A 16129-nucleotide genomic window follows, 5' to 3' on the forward strand; every position below is an offset into this window, starting at 1 on the left:
TGTATTTCCCTGATGATGAATGCTGTTGAGCATGTTTTCATATGTTTGTTTTAGCTGATCAGTTATATGTTAGGACTTTGGAACAAACAAACACTTGTATGAATTCTGCATCCATGCCAGTCTGTCATCTTGGACGAGTTGTTTATGTAATCTCTAAACCTCAAATTTTTCATCTGTAAATGGGTAAAATAATGCCTCCTCAGAGGGTTGTAGATAATGCCCTATAAATAGTAGCTTTTTGTGTTATTTAAATATAGCATGTGCTTTGGTTTCCATCAGTAAGCAGGAACATTATATTGTGAAATGGATTGATAGAATTTACACATTTTTCAAATGCATTACTTTGACAGCTAGAATTCCAACTGGAGGTTTTTCAACACTGGCCTTTTGGCCTCCTCAGGAAATGACAGGAATTTTAAAGACAAGAGTATCATCTAGATGCACTGACTGCTTGGACTTCAGTAACAGGAATCACCCTGGTTAAATGTGTCTCTTTCTACCCTTCACAGCTCCAGTTTGTGTGTTTATTTTTCCTCCTCGCTCTGCTACCTATTTCCTTGTGTTGAGAAATCAGAAGTATTTGAAGATTATTGCTCAAAACTTTTATCTTTGAAAGAAAATTTCTCTCTGAACCTCAAAATAAATGAAATATAATGAAAATTCTCTAGGATATTTGGTTAATGAAGTGAAATGCTTCAAAACAAATGAGATGTTTTAATAACATATTGTGATAATAAGTACTAACGACTCTTCTGGCTGCCAAGATAGTAAAACAAAAATGATGTTATGAAAAAAAGAAAAAGGAATCAATCTGCTGTGTAGGCCACCTCCCTCCTTTTCCCCTCCCTTCAAAAAAACATCTGATGTTTCTTCTATGATTGTATCAAAATGAGGTAAAACCTAGGTGACAGTAAGTTCTCTAAGAAGATAAATGAATATAATATATATAATAACACATAAGTAACATCTTTTCAGGAAAAAAAAAAACCTTAAAAAATATAGCACATGATGAAGTCTCAACCCAATTGACATTATTCCTACAAAATAATTGCAGTTGTAGAGAGGGAGGGAGAGAAAGAAAGGGTGAGGGTAGGGGAGAGGGTGGGAAGGAGAGAAAGGCAGAGGAAGAGAAAAGGGGGAAAATTACTAAGTTGTTTTACCTTTCAGTTGCTTCATAAGGATGAGTGAAAACTGATTTCAACAAAGCCATTCTCTTGTGATTCCATCACATGTACCCAAGCATAACTACATATGTTGTTTGACAATGTAACAAGTGACTTGATCTTATTTTTATTGTTGCCAAGATGATGCTAACACACCTGGGCATTCTTCCTTAGCCACGGTTGCGTGTAGCATATCTTGTAGATGACGCTTAAGGTTGCAATAACTCTTTTCTTCTTTAAATATCTTTTTAAAGATTTAAAGTGTTTTGCCCATACAGCACAAAGAGAAAAACGATTGCACCAAAATCTCAGAGAAAGTAGCCTAAGGAATGATCAATCTCCTCTTGCTGATTTGATGGAGACTCTTAGTCCCTATTGTTTAGTTCAATGTACTCTCTCTATATCATGTGCAAATGAAAAATGGGGCCAACAACTACCTTATAGTTGTGTTAACATCAAATCTTGGCTAAGTAGAATGTTTTCAGCATGTACGTTTCTCTCACAGTGTATCCAATTTCATGTAATACTCATACATATTATGTAAATCTAATTTTGTGGGTTTTTTCCCATTTTTTGAAAATAGAAATAAAACTATCTTTTAACCTACTGCAATAATTAAAAAAAATAGTAGAAGTAAAAAATTTTCTCTTAGATGTTATTTCTTAACTTTTTACTGGTATTAGAAAAATATTGTCTGTTTATTATTACTTTTCATAGACTAAAAAAGCGTAAGAGCTCTCAAGACTTACATGTGATTATGAACTACAAACACATCATAATAATAAATAAGATGGAGAAAGAGGTGAGCTACTTTGCAGTAGACTGAAGCAAGGTTTTGTTTTCGTTTTTGTTTTTGTTTTTGGTTCTGTTCATGAACTGTAGCAAAGGAGAATTAATGAATTCTAATAAGCCATGGCTCTGCCTCATCAGTACCTATGACATTTCCAACCCGAACTCCTTTAACTGTGATTGAATGATTTTGTAAACTCTTTTTGCCCAAATGCCAAAGTAAAGACTTTTATTTTTAATGTATTTTGTCAAAACTTTTTAAATGTAAAATAACTCTTCCCATGGCAATTCAAATTATTCAAATTTCTGGGTGGCTGAAACATTTCATATAATTTCAATTTTTTAAAAAGATGTTCCCAAATCCATAGTTTATTAAAGCCCTAGATACCTGGTGGCTTAGTCAATTAAGTGTCTGCCTTTGGCTCAGTTCTTGATCCCGGAGTCCTGGGATCAAGCCCCAGGTTAGGCTCCCTGCTCAGTAGGGAGTCTGCTTCTCCCTTAGCCTCTCCCCTGGCATGTGCTCTCTCTTTCTCTCAAATAAATAAATAAATAAATAAACAAACAAATAAATAAATAAATAAAATCTTTAAAAATAAAATAAAGCCCTAGATACTGAGGCAGAAGTTAGTTTCCTTTATTAAGCATGATTTTCTTAACTAAACTTTATTTTAAAAATATAAACTCTAACATTTGCAATTTTGTAAACATGTTAGATACCAGACCCAGACTCAAGAAGACTACGTAATTTTTTCTTAACTAAATATTTTACAACAGATAAGGTAATATCCTCTCTCAGTGTAAGTGGAATTCTTTCTGAAGGCCTGAAATCAGAACAGGGGATTTCTTACTAGTATCAAACAATTCTCTTCTCAAGAATAAATTTGGCTACAGTTAAACAGAAAGCCTCATCAATAAGAGAAAATCTTATGCTCAATAAGTTTTCAAAATAATTTTTCAAAATAATTTTAAACATTATTCCTACAAAATAATTGCACTTGTAGAGAGGGAGGGAGAGAAAGAGAGGATGAGGGGAGGGGAGTATTTTAAATGTAAATAAAGTATTTTAAACGTAAGATACTTTATTTCAGAGGTTTACTCTCCTAAACTTTTGCCTATAGTAAATGGATAGAATTTTTCTTTTACAAATGGGGAAATATAAGCATGTGATCTTCAGTTTTGTCTACAAGATTGAAAGAATGAATCATCATTGAAAATTTTTACTTAATCCATCATTCTGTTCTGTTTGTCAAGAAATACTTGGGTATAAGTGGGGAAATGGGAACACTTAGTGAGTAACACATTTCATAACTCTACACTCATGTTTTGCTTTAGATTTTATTTCAATTACCTCTAAGCTCTGGTGCTTGTATAAACCATTCCATGAATTACTTACCCAATAAAACTTAATAATACTGAAACTAGTTTTGAGTTTTTTGTTCAGCTTGAGTCACACTTTTTTCAATATTTCTAAGGACAAATTCACTGATACAATTAAAAAAAACATATTTTGAGTATGTAAAAAACCTTAAGGACTAGCTTATCCTTTCTTTATTCATACCAAACCTCACAAATTCCCCCACAAACTCAGGCTTTTGAACACAAGATTTTACAACTTCCCTGTGAAACTCACTCCAATATTTAACAGTCTTTACTGTCAAGATGCTCTTATTTTTATTTTGTTTATAATTAACATTCTATTTTGCTGCAATTTGAACTCACTTTCCCTTTCTTTAGTTATAGTAACATGGAAAACTGGTCATCAGATGATTTTAAATGGTAGTAAGCAAATGTTAAATTGAATAAAGAATTATGAAAGTTATATTTTTTAAATGGGAATTTGACTTGTTTTGAGAAATATTTAACTAAATATTGAACCTTATGTCATCTCTAGCAAATTGTAGACAATAGATCACATATACATGATGAACAAATGATCAACTTAATGAAAAACATATTTTTTGATGGAATGTTCTTATATTTCCTTGGTTCAAGAATTATTGCATTGGGGATCCTGTGTTTCTCACTTGTCATACCACAGATTCTTGGAGGCATAACCAACAGCCTCAAATACAAGCCAATGGAGACATCTGCCTTAACTCCCAAGAACTATGTAAATAGAGACACAGTCACTTTATGGGTAGAAATATATTATGTATGAAGTTCTCCAAAATGTGTTTATTTAAATTTGAACATGAGTATGTCTAATGTTTTAGCAATTCACTTCTAACAAACTAATGGCAACCACTGTAGAGATCAGGTTCAGAAAGAATTCTGACAAGGTGATCAGAATTTCTATACAGATGCTTGCTAAGTTTTCCCTTGTATCCATTCTGTGATGCATCTAACAGACTAATGAAACAAACATATCAATGTGAACAGAAACTCCTCTTTTCTTTTAAAACTTCCCCTCAAAGTGCACTGTATATACTTAGGTTTCAAAGACCTTCCCTGCATTCAAGATTCATGAAAAATAACAGTAAAGTGGGGATGGAGAGAGGTCCACAAAGGAAGTAATTCATAAAAAAAAAAAAACACAACACTAATTTCTGGGAGAGGAAGAGGTTAATGAAGTGTGTAGCTAAAGAGAATGCTCTAGATTCTAATAGTTGATATATTTGAAAGTAAGATTTTCCACAGATAAGCAAAATATGGGAAAACTTGAGGCAGATAATGAAAAGTTGACTTTTTGGAGATGGAGTCAATAATGTTGTTCTCTTGCATCAGTGATATTGAGATAATTTGCTATGGATGGCATGATATTTGATGATGCAAAAACTAAGAAACAGAGAATCTTTTCCTTCCTTGTCTGTCTGGATGGCATTAACATCAGGAAGATACTAATGACATAGGCAAGCCCAGTTATTGTCAGTATTCTCTTCTTTTTTTTCTTTAAGGTTTTATTTATTTATTTGAGAGATAGAGAGTGAAAGAGCATGAGTGCAGGGGCAGGAGCAGAGGGAGAGGGAGAAGCAGGTTCCCTGCTGAGCAGGGAGTCCAATGTGGGGCTTGATCCCAGGACTCTGAGATCATGACCTGAGTAGAAATCAGGAGTCAGATGCTTAATCGACCGAGCCACTCAGGCAATCCTGTGAGTATTTCTTTCTTCAGCATATTTTCGTAACATTTTAGAAGATCCTCTAGTTATTAGTAGGAGATTTGCATTTACTTAAGATAAAAAGTTAAATGATTGTTTTGAAAAAGTGAGCGATTCTGCTCATATATTTGCTTTAGTAAAAATGTATACACCAAGCTATCCTCAGCATTGCTAGGATATATGGTTAGCTAAAATAATATAGATCCAAAATTCGAATAGGTTTCCTTCTTTAGAGTTGAATGTAAATAAAACTGAAATGTTACAGTAGCTTACTATTTAGAGAAATTGGCAAGGAAGACATTAATAGTTAATTGACATTGACAAAACTGTTTTCTCTAAGGTCATCCGAGATGCTGTGATGCATAGAAAAAAACATTTAAATAATTCAGTTAGAACTAAGCGATGATGAAATCATGACTGTCCTTATATTTAGCTTAAAACCACTGCTTCACTTGATTATTTATGTCTTTATTTTGTAGAATGTTCACCCACGAGCACATGAAAGCCCTCTCCTGGGCTTCCTCTTTGTTCCAGATAAGGTCACCGGATCTTGGATATATAAGCAGCAATAATTTCTGCCACTTTTAAAAATGCAGGTTCAAGGTTATACTTTAGACCTACCAAATATGAATCTCCAAACTCTTTTATAAGATGCACACCAAAATCAGTGCATGGTCCTGAGGGAGAAACACGGATCTAAACCAATCATTGCCATGATTCTATCTAATTTATAATTTTGGATCCCACTTCTTTTCTAATACTCACATATGTATCTTTCTAGCTGCTCATGGAGTCCCTGACTTGCCTACATGCCATCTGTACTCGGATGACTGATCGGCATCTCAAACGTCACGTGGCCCACACAGGAATTTCTCCCCCATAACGCACCTTCTTCTCTCCAGGTTTTTCCTATCTGGATAAATGAGTGGCCACCTACAAAGTCGCTTCTGTACCTCCATCCTCCAAAATATTTCAAACGAGAGGAAAGAAACAACAAAATCTTTGAACTGTCATTAATTCTGCTTTGTTTCTTACTCCTCCAATAATATTATTACGTCAACAAACCCTAACAGCTCCCCTCTACTATATTCCAGATGTGTCTTTGTCTCCTTACCTCTATTGCCCCCATGTGGTCCAAGCTGTGTCTGTTTTGTTCCTGCTACATTATAGCAAAACAAGCTCTAAGTCCTTCCCTGCTTCTACCCTGACTAAATTGTCTGCAGACAACAGCCAGGAGGTCTTTAAAACCGTCCATGAGATCATGTCGTTCCCACTGGGAAGGCTCCACTGCAGCCAGAATAAACCCCAATGTCATTGTCACACGTGATTTGGTCCCTGTCTCTGCATCCTCCTATCTTAGCACTTAACTCCCAACTCACTATGGTTCAGCCCAGCTGCCACCAGCCTTTCCGTCCTAAGACACCAAGTGTTTTCCCCAGTTGGGCCATTTCCACTAGTGTTTTCTTTTGCTTGAAATGCTGTTCATGTGTTTTCTCGAGGCTAGTTTTTTCGGGTCAAGTCTCAACTCAGAAGACACTTCCCCAAAAATCGTTCCTAATCTCCTTATCCAAATTAGCCACCTACGGAAGTCATTCTTCTGTACCACATGGCTTTTTCTTGTCAGCTCATAAGCTTCTTAAGGGGAAAAACAGAAACAAAAACAATAACCCTTTCCTTCACCATGTGTAGCCTTCCAGTACTGCCTTCCCCCCTCCTTTTATCACCTAGATTCTAGCAAGAAGGGGCCCTACTTGCTTCCTGTTGATTTCTGAAGCCACTTCAGTTTGGCTGTGGCCAATATCTGATCTAATTGACACCAACACAGACTGAAAGGACACACCCAGTGATTTATTTCTGGTCTTCATCCTCTACAGTATTTGACACCATCTTCCTGAATTTTCCCTTACTTCCCAGTACAGTGAGGTAAGTAGAAGTCCTATAATGCCTAGAGAAGACTCCAACAGCAAAAAAATTACCTGTGTCCTATATAATTTTTCAGTGGCCCACAGTCATTTGTATTGGCAAAACCCAAACTTATTTATTGAGCTTCAATGCTGGGTTTTACATATAAACAGATGTTCACTTCTGCACATTTTAATATTCATTAAAATATCCAGGAATTTAACTACCTTGTAAACTGAGAGATAATTAACTTTTTTAGTTTGGACCTTCACTAAGAATTGTTTACTGTTCCAGAAAATTATATCTTCAGTGACAGCAAGTCTTGTGGTATTGTATACTGTGTGTATACAGCATGGCTATGTCAGTCCACATTTGTTGTCATCACAGTCATGAGATTTCTATGTGTGTATAAATATTAATATATGCATATATATACATATCTACCTGTATATGTGTATGCATACACATATATACTTATATAAGCACATACACATATATTCAACCCTTACGTTAAAATGAAAATATAAAATAAACTAATATTCAGTTTACTATTGAATTTATTGGGTTTTTTTTTTAAAGATTTTAATTATTTATTCGATAGAGATAGAGACAGCCAGCAAGAGAGGGAACACAAGCAGGGGGAGTGGGAGAGGAAGAAGCAGGCTCCCAGCAGAGGAGCCTGATGTGGGGCTCGATCCCACAACGCCGGGATCACGCCCTGAGCCGAAGGCAGATGCTTTAACCGCTATGCCACCCAGGCGCCCCTTGAATTTATTGTTTAAATATGGACTTCCTCATTATAACTAGGTACAAGCATCTGATAATTTCATTATATCATTTAACGTAGACATGCCTGAAGCATTTATATATTCAACTAGGTATTTTATTATGAACATATTTCTTTTATTTCTTCTTTATATTAAGGGCGGGCAGTATATATTATATTTATGAAGTTATGTGTATAAAAAGGCTATACTATTTATGACTTTATTTAACAATAATAAAAGGGGTTTTATCAAACATTTGTTATACTGGGTCTGATAGGACTGGGACCAAACACCCAGGCTTCTAATGGGCTTCCCCTCTAGCTGTTATGACTTCCCTACCCTTTCTACCTGAAAAACATTCACTGGTACCCAGCAACCTTCCCTTCCACGCTCACATGTCCCCCTGTACATGGCACAATTAAAGCATTTATCAGATAGTACTCTAACTGCTCATCTGCTGTTCTCCATTGTAGACTGTAAACTCCCAGACAATGGGGTCCTTGTCTTATTCTTTTTAGTAAACGCAGGGTCTAGCATGTTGGCAATAGTTGGTTCTCAATAAATGCTTACAGAATTAATGAACCTACTTGAGTAGAGGTTACCATAGCACTTTCTGGAAATGGAAAAATGAGTTAAGTCAATTCTCATTAAAATTTTTTAAAAAGGGGTGCCTGGGTGGCACAGCGGTTAGGCGTCTGCCTTCGGCTCAGGGCGTGATCCCGGCGTTATGGGATAGAGCCCCACATCAGGCTCCTCCACTATGAGCCTGCTTCCTCCTCTCCCACTCCCCCTGCTTATGTTCCCTCTCTCCGCTGGCTGTCTCTATCTCTGTCGAATAAATAAATAAAATCTTTAAAAAAAAAATTTTTTTTTAATTACATGAAACTCCAATTGGTATAGCAGATACAATCGAGCTAATCCTTTATAGGAGAGGTGGATGGCTCTGAGTCTTTTCTATCTTTCCCGATGTCAACTCTTGAGGGCCTCTGAACTCAGGCCAACTCTCAGTCACCTCTATGATACTCAAGTTTGAAAAACATTACACTGGATAATCTCTCATCAGAGTGACCTCTAGCTTAATGATTTTAGGATTTGCCATTTAGTTTTGGGTCAAAAATCCCCCCAAATTTTCTTTTTTTCATATTCATGTGATGAAACTTCCCAAATTCCCTTTGAATATAAGATCTCTTTTCTCTAGAAGAATTTTTCTTCCTTTTTGCTAGAAACAAAAATGGAAGCTAAATATTTTTAATACTTTTACTACATGACATTATACACTTTTGGAAAAGTATCATTCTGAAATATCACTACATATTGAAAAGCCTAACTAAAAGCTTTATTATAGGTGTGCCTGAGTAGCTCAGTCAGTAAAGCATCTGGCTTTTGCTTTCAGATCAGATCATGATCTTGGGGTCCTGGGATTGAGCCCCTGGTTGGGCTCTGTGCTCAGTGCAAGTCTGCTTGAGGATTCTATTTCTCCCTCTCCCTTTGCCTCTCCCCCTGCTTGCTCTCTCTCTCTCTCTCTCTCAAATAAATAAATAAATAAATAAATAAATCTTTTTAAAAAGCCTGATTATAGTTATATAATAGTTTGTATATAAAAAAAGTATCTTCATTATTACTCTCGAAAAATGTATAAAGTAGTCCAATTCATCATTGGTCTTGCTGTTACCTCTCATAGCCAACTCAGCCCAATAGTTGACACCCTATTCCCCTTTCAGACCCATTCCTCCACCTGCTATCCTTGATGCCTACATACCTCCCCCTAAAATATGCCCCATACTCTTTTGCAACACAATAACTGTCCTCAAAATATTTCGTTTGTCTCCAATTTCTTCAGGATTCCTAGCTGCAACTAGCTAATCTAACAACTACTGTGAGATCATAGACACTCAATAAGTATTCGTTGAATAAATGATTAATTAAGGTATTTATAGATTACTGTGGTAATATGTACGTTTAATGGAAGACTTCATTAGGAAACAGAGACTTTGATCCAAAGGGATGGGAAGGAGAAGAGAAGTAACTTTGGCAAGCACTTACTAAGTATCTGGTACTGAGTTAGTCTCTTCATATATGCTGCTTTATTTTTAAAAATCACAAGAACATACCTTTTACCATTTTACAGAAAAACAAATGAAATCTTGATGACTTAAGTATCTTGCCAAAAAACAACAAGTACGTGTCAAAGAGGAGAGTCAGACCCGGGTCTATCTAAGCCCCAAACCAGAACTCTTCCCATATCATATCACATCTTAAAAGAATGATGAGCAGCTTTGGAACCATGGGGAACCCATGAAAAGCACACAGGAGTAGAGAACTGGCATTGCTTTCTTTGAGGCAAACTGACCTTTTCCTGGATGCTACATGGAAAAGATAGTCTGGACACCATTTTTCCCAGAGACTATTTCATCCTATACTAATATCTAAATCCCATATTTTAATTTTATTATTTTCAAGTGATAGAATAACTGGAAGTAAACTAATCAAATGTTGCATCCTAGAAATTCTACCTTTATGGTTTTAATCAGCATATCTAAATATGGGTTTGATTGTTACTGATCAAATCTCATCAGTAAATCAACTTCCCCTAACAATCCTATTTACCTATTTATTTGTTCACCCATTCTTTTATTTCACCAAGTTGAAATTTAATTTGCTATTGGTGTACATATTTTAAAATTTGAAAGAGTGAGATTTTACTCTATTGTTTATCAATTAGAGCTTATTTGGTGTAAGTACATGGATTATCCATTGGACGAAACTCATACAGATAAGTTTCAAGAAGTATTTCATTTTCTTGCCTCTTAATTAACAACCAAAATTAGGAGTATCTAACATCAAACATTCAACTGGTTAACAGGAGCTAATTTGTTTTGATTATTTTTCTAAGAGTTTCACATGCATTATTTCATTAGAGCCTCAAATTAAAAATAAATAAACAATGTAAAAGGGGAAGTAATATTATTATCCTTACAGATGAGAAGAGTCAGGCTTGAGGCTTTGTGTAAGGTTTGTAGAATCCAGGAAGAATATTTTGCTCCATTGCCCTGTTCATTTTTGTTTTTTTAAGATTGAGAGAGAGAGAGAAAGAAAAAGCAGTAGCTGGGGAAGTCGCAGAGGGGGAGGGAGAGGGAGAGAATCTCTCAAGCAGACTCCTCAGAGCACTAGGCAGGGCTTCATCCCAGGACCCTGAGAACACAGCCAAAGCAGAAATCAAGAGTCTAATGCTTAACTGACTGAGCCACCCAGATGCCCCTCCATTGCCCGGTTCTTAACTGCCCAGAGTTCAACAGGCTTGATCTACAGGAGAGAATTTACTTCTAAACCGATTGTTCCTCTTGGAAGAGGAGGATTCTCTTACCCTGAAGCCTTAATTGGTCAGGGAGCAAACATCTGCAGGAGGCATTTTGATATTTGATCTCCTCTTGAACAAAAAGAAAATATGGGGTTCAAAGGGAGAAAAGTACCCTGAAGTTTTAAAATTCAACACGTTGAGGTTATCTTTCTCAAGCTACTCCCTTAGAATTACTTTCACATTTTCTGTAAATCTTTCCATTATAGAATTCAGGAAGATTATTTACAATAAAAATTCGTGGCAATTAAACGGAGGGGACTTTAGGAGCACTTAACTGCTTTTGGATCAAAGAAACCCTTGAGAATCTGGTTAAAGCTATGGACTGTAACCAGAAAATGCACTGTACATATACTTGTCGGTTGCCTTGAAGTTTCCAACTTCATAATACATTGGGAACACAAGAAGTATTTTCTGATGTAGATATTATTTAAGAGAAAAAGTTTTGAATAAGACATTTTAGAAGATGCCTCTTCCACATAATTTGAACATAAAACAAGTTCCTGCTGTCTCAAACCACAATTATGAGTCAGGAAAGAAAGAGACATCTTCATCTTTGACAGTTTGATACCCATGAAGTTAACATGTAGAGATGTTACAGCCTGGAAATGTGTTATATGCTATGAAACACTTTTCCAAAAGTTTGCTTCCTTGGTTAAAAGATAAATAGTCTTTAGTATCTCTTAACAAAAATAGAACTGTGAAGTATTTGCAGTGGCAATATTGTCCCATTTCATTTTATAGCATTTTCAATGAAATGAATTTCATCTCTGAGATACGGGAAGTTTGTAAAGGAACCACTTATGGGTTGTTTTTTTTTTTTTTTTTTTTTTTGCAGTTGAAATAGATTCACTTTTGTAATTGCAATCTTTCAGAAAATAAGATTCTTAAGCAGCTCTTACCTCATCAGAACCAGATCCAAAAATCAGCAAGTCAAAAGGAATTGCTGCAACCATGTCAATCAGGAACCAGCCTTTGAAGTAGTGTATTGCTATTTTGGCTGGATCACTTACCACTTCTTCATTCTGATTTACATATGTTGTTCTGAAGTTTATTAGAATATCTATGATGAACATAATGTCCACAATCAAGTCCACCACATTCAAAGGGCTACAAGAATAGCCACATTCTCGTCTTTTCTGTTCTTCTCTGTCATTGAGGAGAAAGGCTGCAGAGTAGGGCGTGAATATAGCAGTGTATATGACCAAGAGCAGAATAAGCCAATCCCAAACTGCCTTGAAGGGGCTGTAGTGCAATATTGTAAACTTGTTGATGCGTGGGGTCTGCAGTTTATATTCTGGCAAGACATCTGCTCCTAAAGAGAGAACCTGAACAAAAAAAGAAAATCGCACACTACATAAAAATGTCATTATTTGATCGCCTAACCTATAAAAATATTAAGATAATTATACATCGAAACCTATTAGGCAGAATGCATGTAATTGTGAAGGATGTATGAAAAACACATATGTTTAAAGGACTTGATATAAACTGCCATTCTGCAGTATATTTGACCTCAGAAAACTCCATTGGTATTTCTTGATAAATATGATCTTCACTGAAATGTAATGAATATTGTCACTGAGATAGCAAGGAGTGGTTACTGGTTCTTTTGGAACATACTACTACTCAGAAATAAAAATACATAGTTGTTTTTAGAAAATTATAAAATCAGTCTGATACATGGGTAATTCAGTTTTCAAACCTCAGAAAGGATTGTCTGTAATGAATAGAAGCAGCCTACTTGGATCCATGTTCATATTTAATTTACATATATTTAATTTATAATTAAACCTTGATAAATTAAACCCAACTCATTCAAATCTTTAATTACAATTTTCCCACCTGCAATCTGTTTTTAACGTTAGAAAAAAAGGAACATGAGACTAAAATAAACACAAAGGAGTCTTTTTCCCAAAAGGTTGAGAGAATATTTTATATTCTGGGGCAAATGTACTTTCACCCAAACTCCTCCATCACATTTAGAGAATCACAAAGAGAGAATGGTGCAAGGAGATGTTCAGAATATCAATCTGGAAATGTTGTAAGATTATTAGCACCAATGGGCACTTAAGCTCTGAGATTTATTCTACATGATAAGACATGGGGTAGACTAAAATCGTTCATCTTGTAGAATTTTAGTTTATTCGAAAAAATCAGAACCAAACTTGAATCACAACCCAGTAGAAAAGTTGGTAACTTTAGACTAAGTTTCAAGAACAAAGGTCAAAGCAAAAAGGTTATCTTGCTACCCCCAAAATGTAATTGTCTTAATATAGGGGTTTACAAAAATTAAAATTTTTTGATGGCTCAACAAATGGCACATAAAAACATAATTTAAGGGAGCAGTGGGTTGTATTATGAATATCCCACATATATGCCATGTCTCTATTTCAGAGTTAATTTCACTAAATAAATTTTCTTAGCCTAGATTTTCCTAAATACAGCTAATACATTATCAGCTTTACAGCAAGAACCTCAGACAATCCCCCATTGGTTAATCAAAGAGTGTTATTTCTCTGTTCTTGGTAATTCTCTCTCTGTAGGTCTTAACTTATTATAACAATATCATAGGCAAATTTCAATTTTAAATCTTATTTTCATTGTCATATTGCATACCTTTTTTCACATATAATGAGTTACCATTCTTATCTTAAAAAGAACTTGAGAAGTTTAATAACAACCACAAAGGAGGTACAACATGATTTTTAAATATAACAGAAGAATTGAGGTAAAATAGACAAAGGTGTTTTAATATAACAGCTAACCTGATTTAACTTGAATTGAAAAAATAAAAATAATACAGAACTTAGCCATTTTTTTCAGTCCAGAGTAAACTTGAATAGGAAACAGGACTTTATTTTAAGCTATTATGAGAAAGGACAGGAATTATTAGTAAAAAAAGAAATCTGGAAAATGAAGTGATTTTGTTATTTCTGAAATACTGAAAATCTTCAGAATCCAAAATCTCGATCTTTGTCTCTAACTCTAAAGAGGACTAATGTTTGGAAAATCTGTCAGTTGATTACTACAGACTGTTACAACTCCAATCTTGTCATGCTCAGTACAGAAAACTAGCCCATAATATTTTGGTCTGGAAAGAATGGATCATCTCTTAAGGTGTTACTATGTAATATCCCTTTCTAAAAACAAAACAAAACAAAAAACAGGGAAGATTTCAGAGTGTAGAAAGTAAAATCCGAAACCATATTTTGCCTCCCAGAGTCATCTAAAATATGGACCCATTCTATCTTTCCATTTCCTTTTCTTAGTAGATTCTTTTCTGCACTCTGACAAAAGTTGGCTAAAATTTTTGAACTACTGAGATATTTCCAAATCCCTAAATTCACAGATTTCTCTCATAATAAAAGGGTATGTAATTATCCAACGAAACCCCCCCCCCAAAAAAAAGTCATCTTAAAGAGAGGGATATTTGTCTGAATTTTCTCCCTGCTTAAGTGACATCTCTGGTACCAACCTCCCACATAGGGCAGTTTGAATGCTTGTTTTAGCAGAAGTCTAAGTTAGAATACATTCAGCACCATGGAACATCCCCTGAGAAGTGAAAACTGTGGATGGAGCCCTTTCCACCCCACATATGCAAACATTCCTTTAACAGTTAGAGGACTGCTGTGCTAAGAGCCGGATAGTGAAAAATTGGGAAGATACTGTCCCTGGCATTGCAGTTTATGGTCTACTGGGAAGAGAAGACAGGCAGGCAAATGGAAGCCCTGCTGAGGTCCACCCATTCCCGCATTGGTGGTGGTGCGGGTAAGGGGGTGGTCTCCATAGAGGGTTTTCGGGGAAAGATGTCACTTGAACTAAGACTTTGAGTGGGCGGAAGAAAAGAATGCAGCTGGAGGATGAGGAAACTGGAAAGGGAAGACTATTTACAGGCAGAGGGAACAGAATGAACAAAGGTAGGGAGGCACAAAGTAATGTGTTGTGTGTTGAGGAATTATAAGCTACCTTATGCTGCCGATGGACAAAATGCATTTGCAGTAATTGGTATGGTACCAAATTATATGGTACAAGTTCTTTTGACTTCTGCATGGGTATGCCTGTGTGTTATCATTCAATTCTCTCATGAATTTTACTAGCCAGTGATTTCAAAACTTTTATTTATACAGCGTACTTTAGCACCATGAGGTCTCATTATAAATCCAAATGTGGTCATAGGCACTGAAGTCAGGTAGCACTGTTATTAAGTGATTATATTACTGAGTCAGAAGATTATTTTGTTTTGAGTTTTCATCAACATACAGAAATTTTTAAAGATTTTCTGGGAAAACTTATGGCCCTTTGAGAATATTCTTTTCTGTGAATATTGGTTTAAGAATTGTTAAAAGTTACCAGACAGAGAAGGCAAGGTGACCAAGTTTAGTTTCAGATAAATGCATCTGGCTATGGAAAGCAGGAGAACCCAGAGGGGGCAGGATCAGAGGCTTAGAGATAAATTTGGACTTTGGTACTAAGAAACATAGATAAATGAAGAAAGAGCAGGGAAACCTATAATAAGGGAAGGTGGCAGAAACTGAAAAGAGGGACACATTCGGGAAATAAATGCATCTCAAGATAAGAATGAGGAATAAGGAAAATTTTGTTTTTCTGTGGTTTCAATAATGAGTTTATTTATTATTTATTTATTTATTTATTTATTTATTTATTCATTTATTTAAAAAAAGATTTTATTTATTTATTTGACAGAGAGAGACAGCCAGCGAGAGACGGAACACAAGCAGGTGAGTGGGAGAGGAAGAAGCAGGCTCCTAGCAGAGAAGCCTGATGTGGGGCTGGATCCCAGAACGCTGGGATCACGCCCTGAGCCGAAGGCAGACGCTTAACGACTGCGCCACCCAGGCGCCCCACAATAATGGTTTTATTAGAGCCAATCATGGCAATACAAATCTATGAAGGCTCAACCATTTATAGAATAAGGGAAAGAGCCCTAGACTTTAAAAGTGAAGACCTGGGTTTAAATTTCAGATACAATTTTTCTGGTAAGTAATTTAATCTATCTGGATCAGGGTGGGGGGGTTGTTTGTTTGTTTTGTTTTAT

The 16129-nt window shown here is 35.6% G+C and overlaps 1 protein-coding gene across 3 annotated transcripts in view; it reads right to left on the bottom strand.

Annotated features, from left to right (window-relative positions):
- KCNH7 (potassium voltage-gated channel subfamily H member 7) overlaps positions 1-16129 on the bottom strand; it is a 456827-nt gene that overhangs the window by 57503 nt on the left and 383195 nt on the right. For all 3 annotated transcript variants that reach the window (XM_087864433.1, XM_087864420.1, XM_087864413.1), the window contains one exon: positions 11973-12398. In XM_087864433.1, coding sequence (XP_087720559.1) covers positions 11973-12398 — 426 coding nt within the window. The remainder of the gene's footprint in view (positions 1-11972; positions 12399-16129) is intronic.

The sequence above is a fragment of the Ursus americanus genome, chromosome 1 (assembly GCF_024610735.1).
Source record: "Ursus americanus isolate L20-20 chromosome 1, mUrsAme1.1.p, whole genome shotgun sequence".
Classification (NCBI taxonomy): domain Eukaryota; kingdom Metazoa; phylum Chordata; class Mammalia; order Carnivora; family Ursidae; genus Ursus; species Ursus americanus.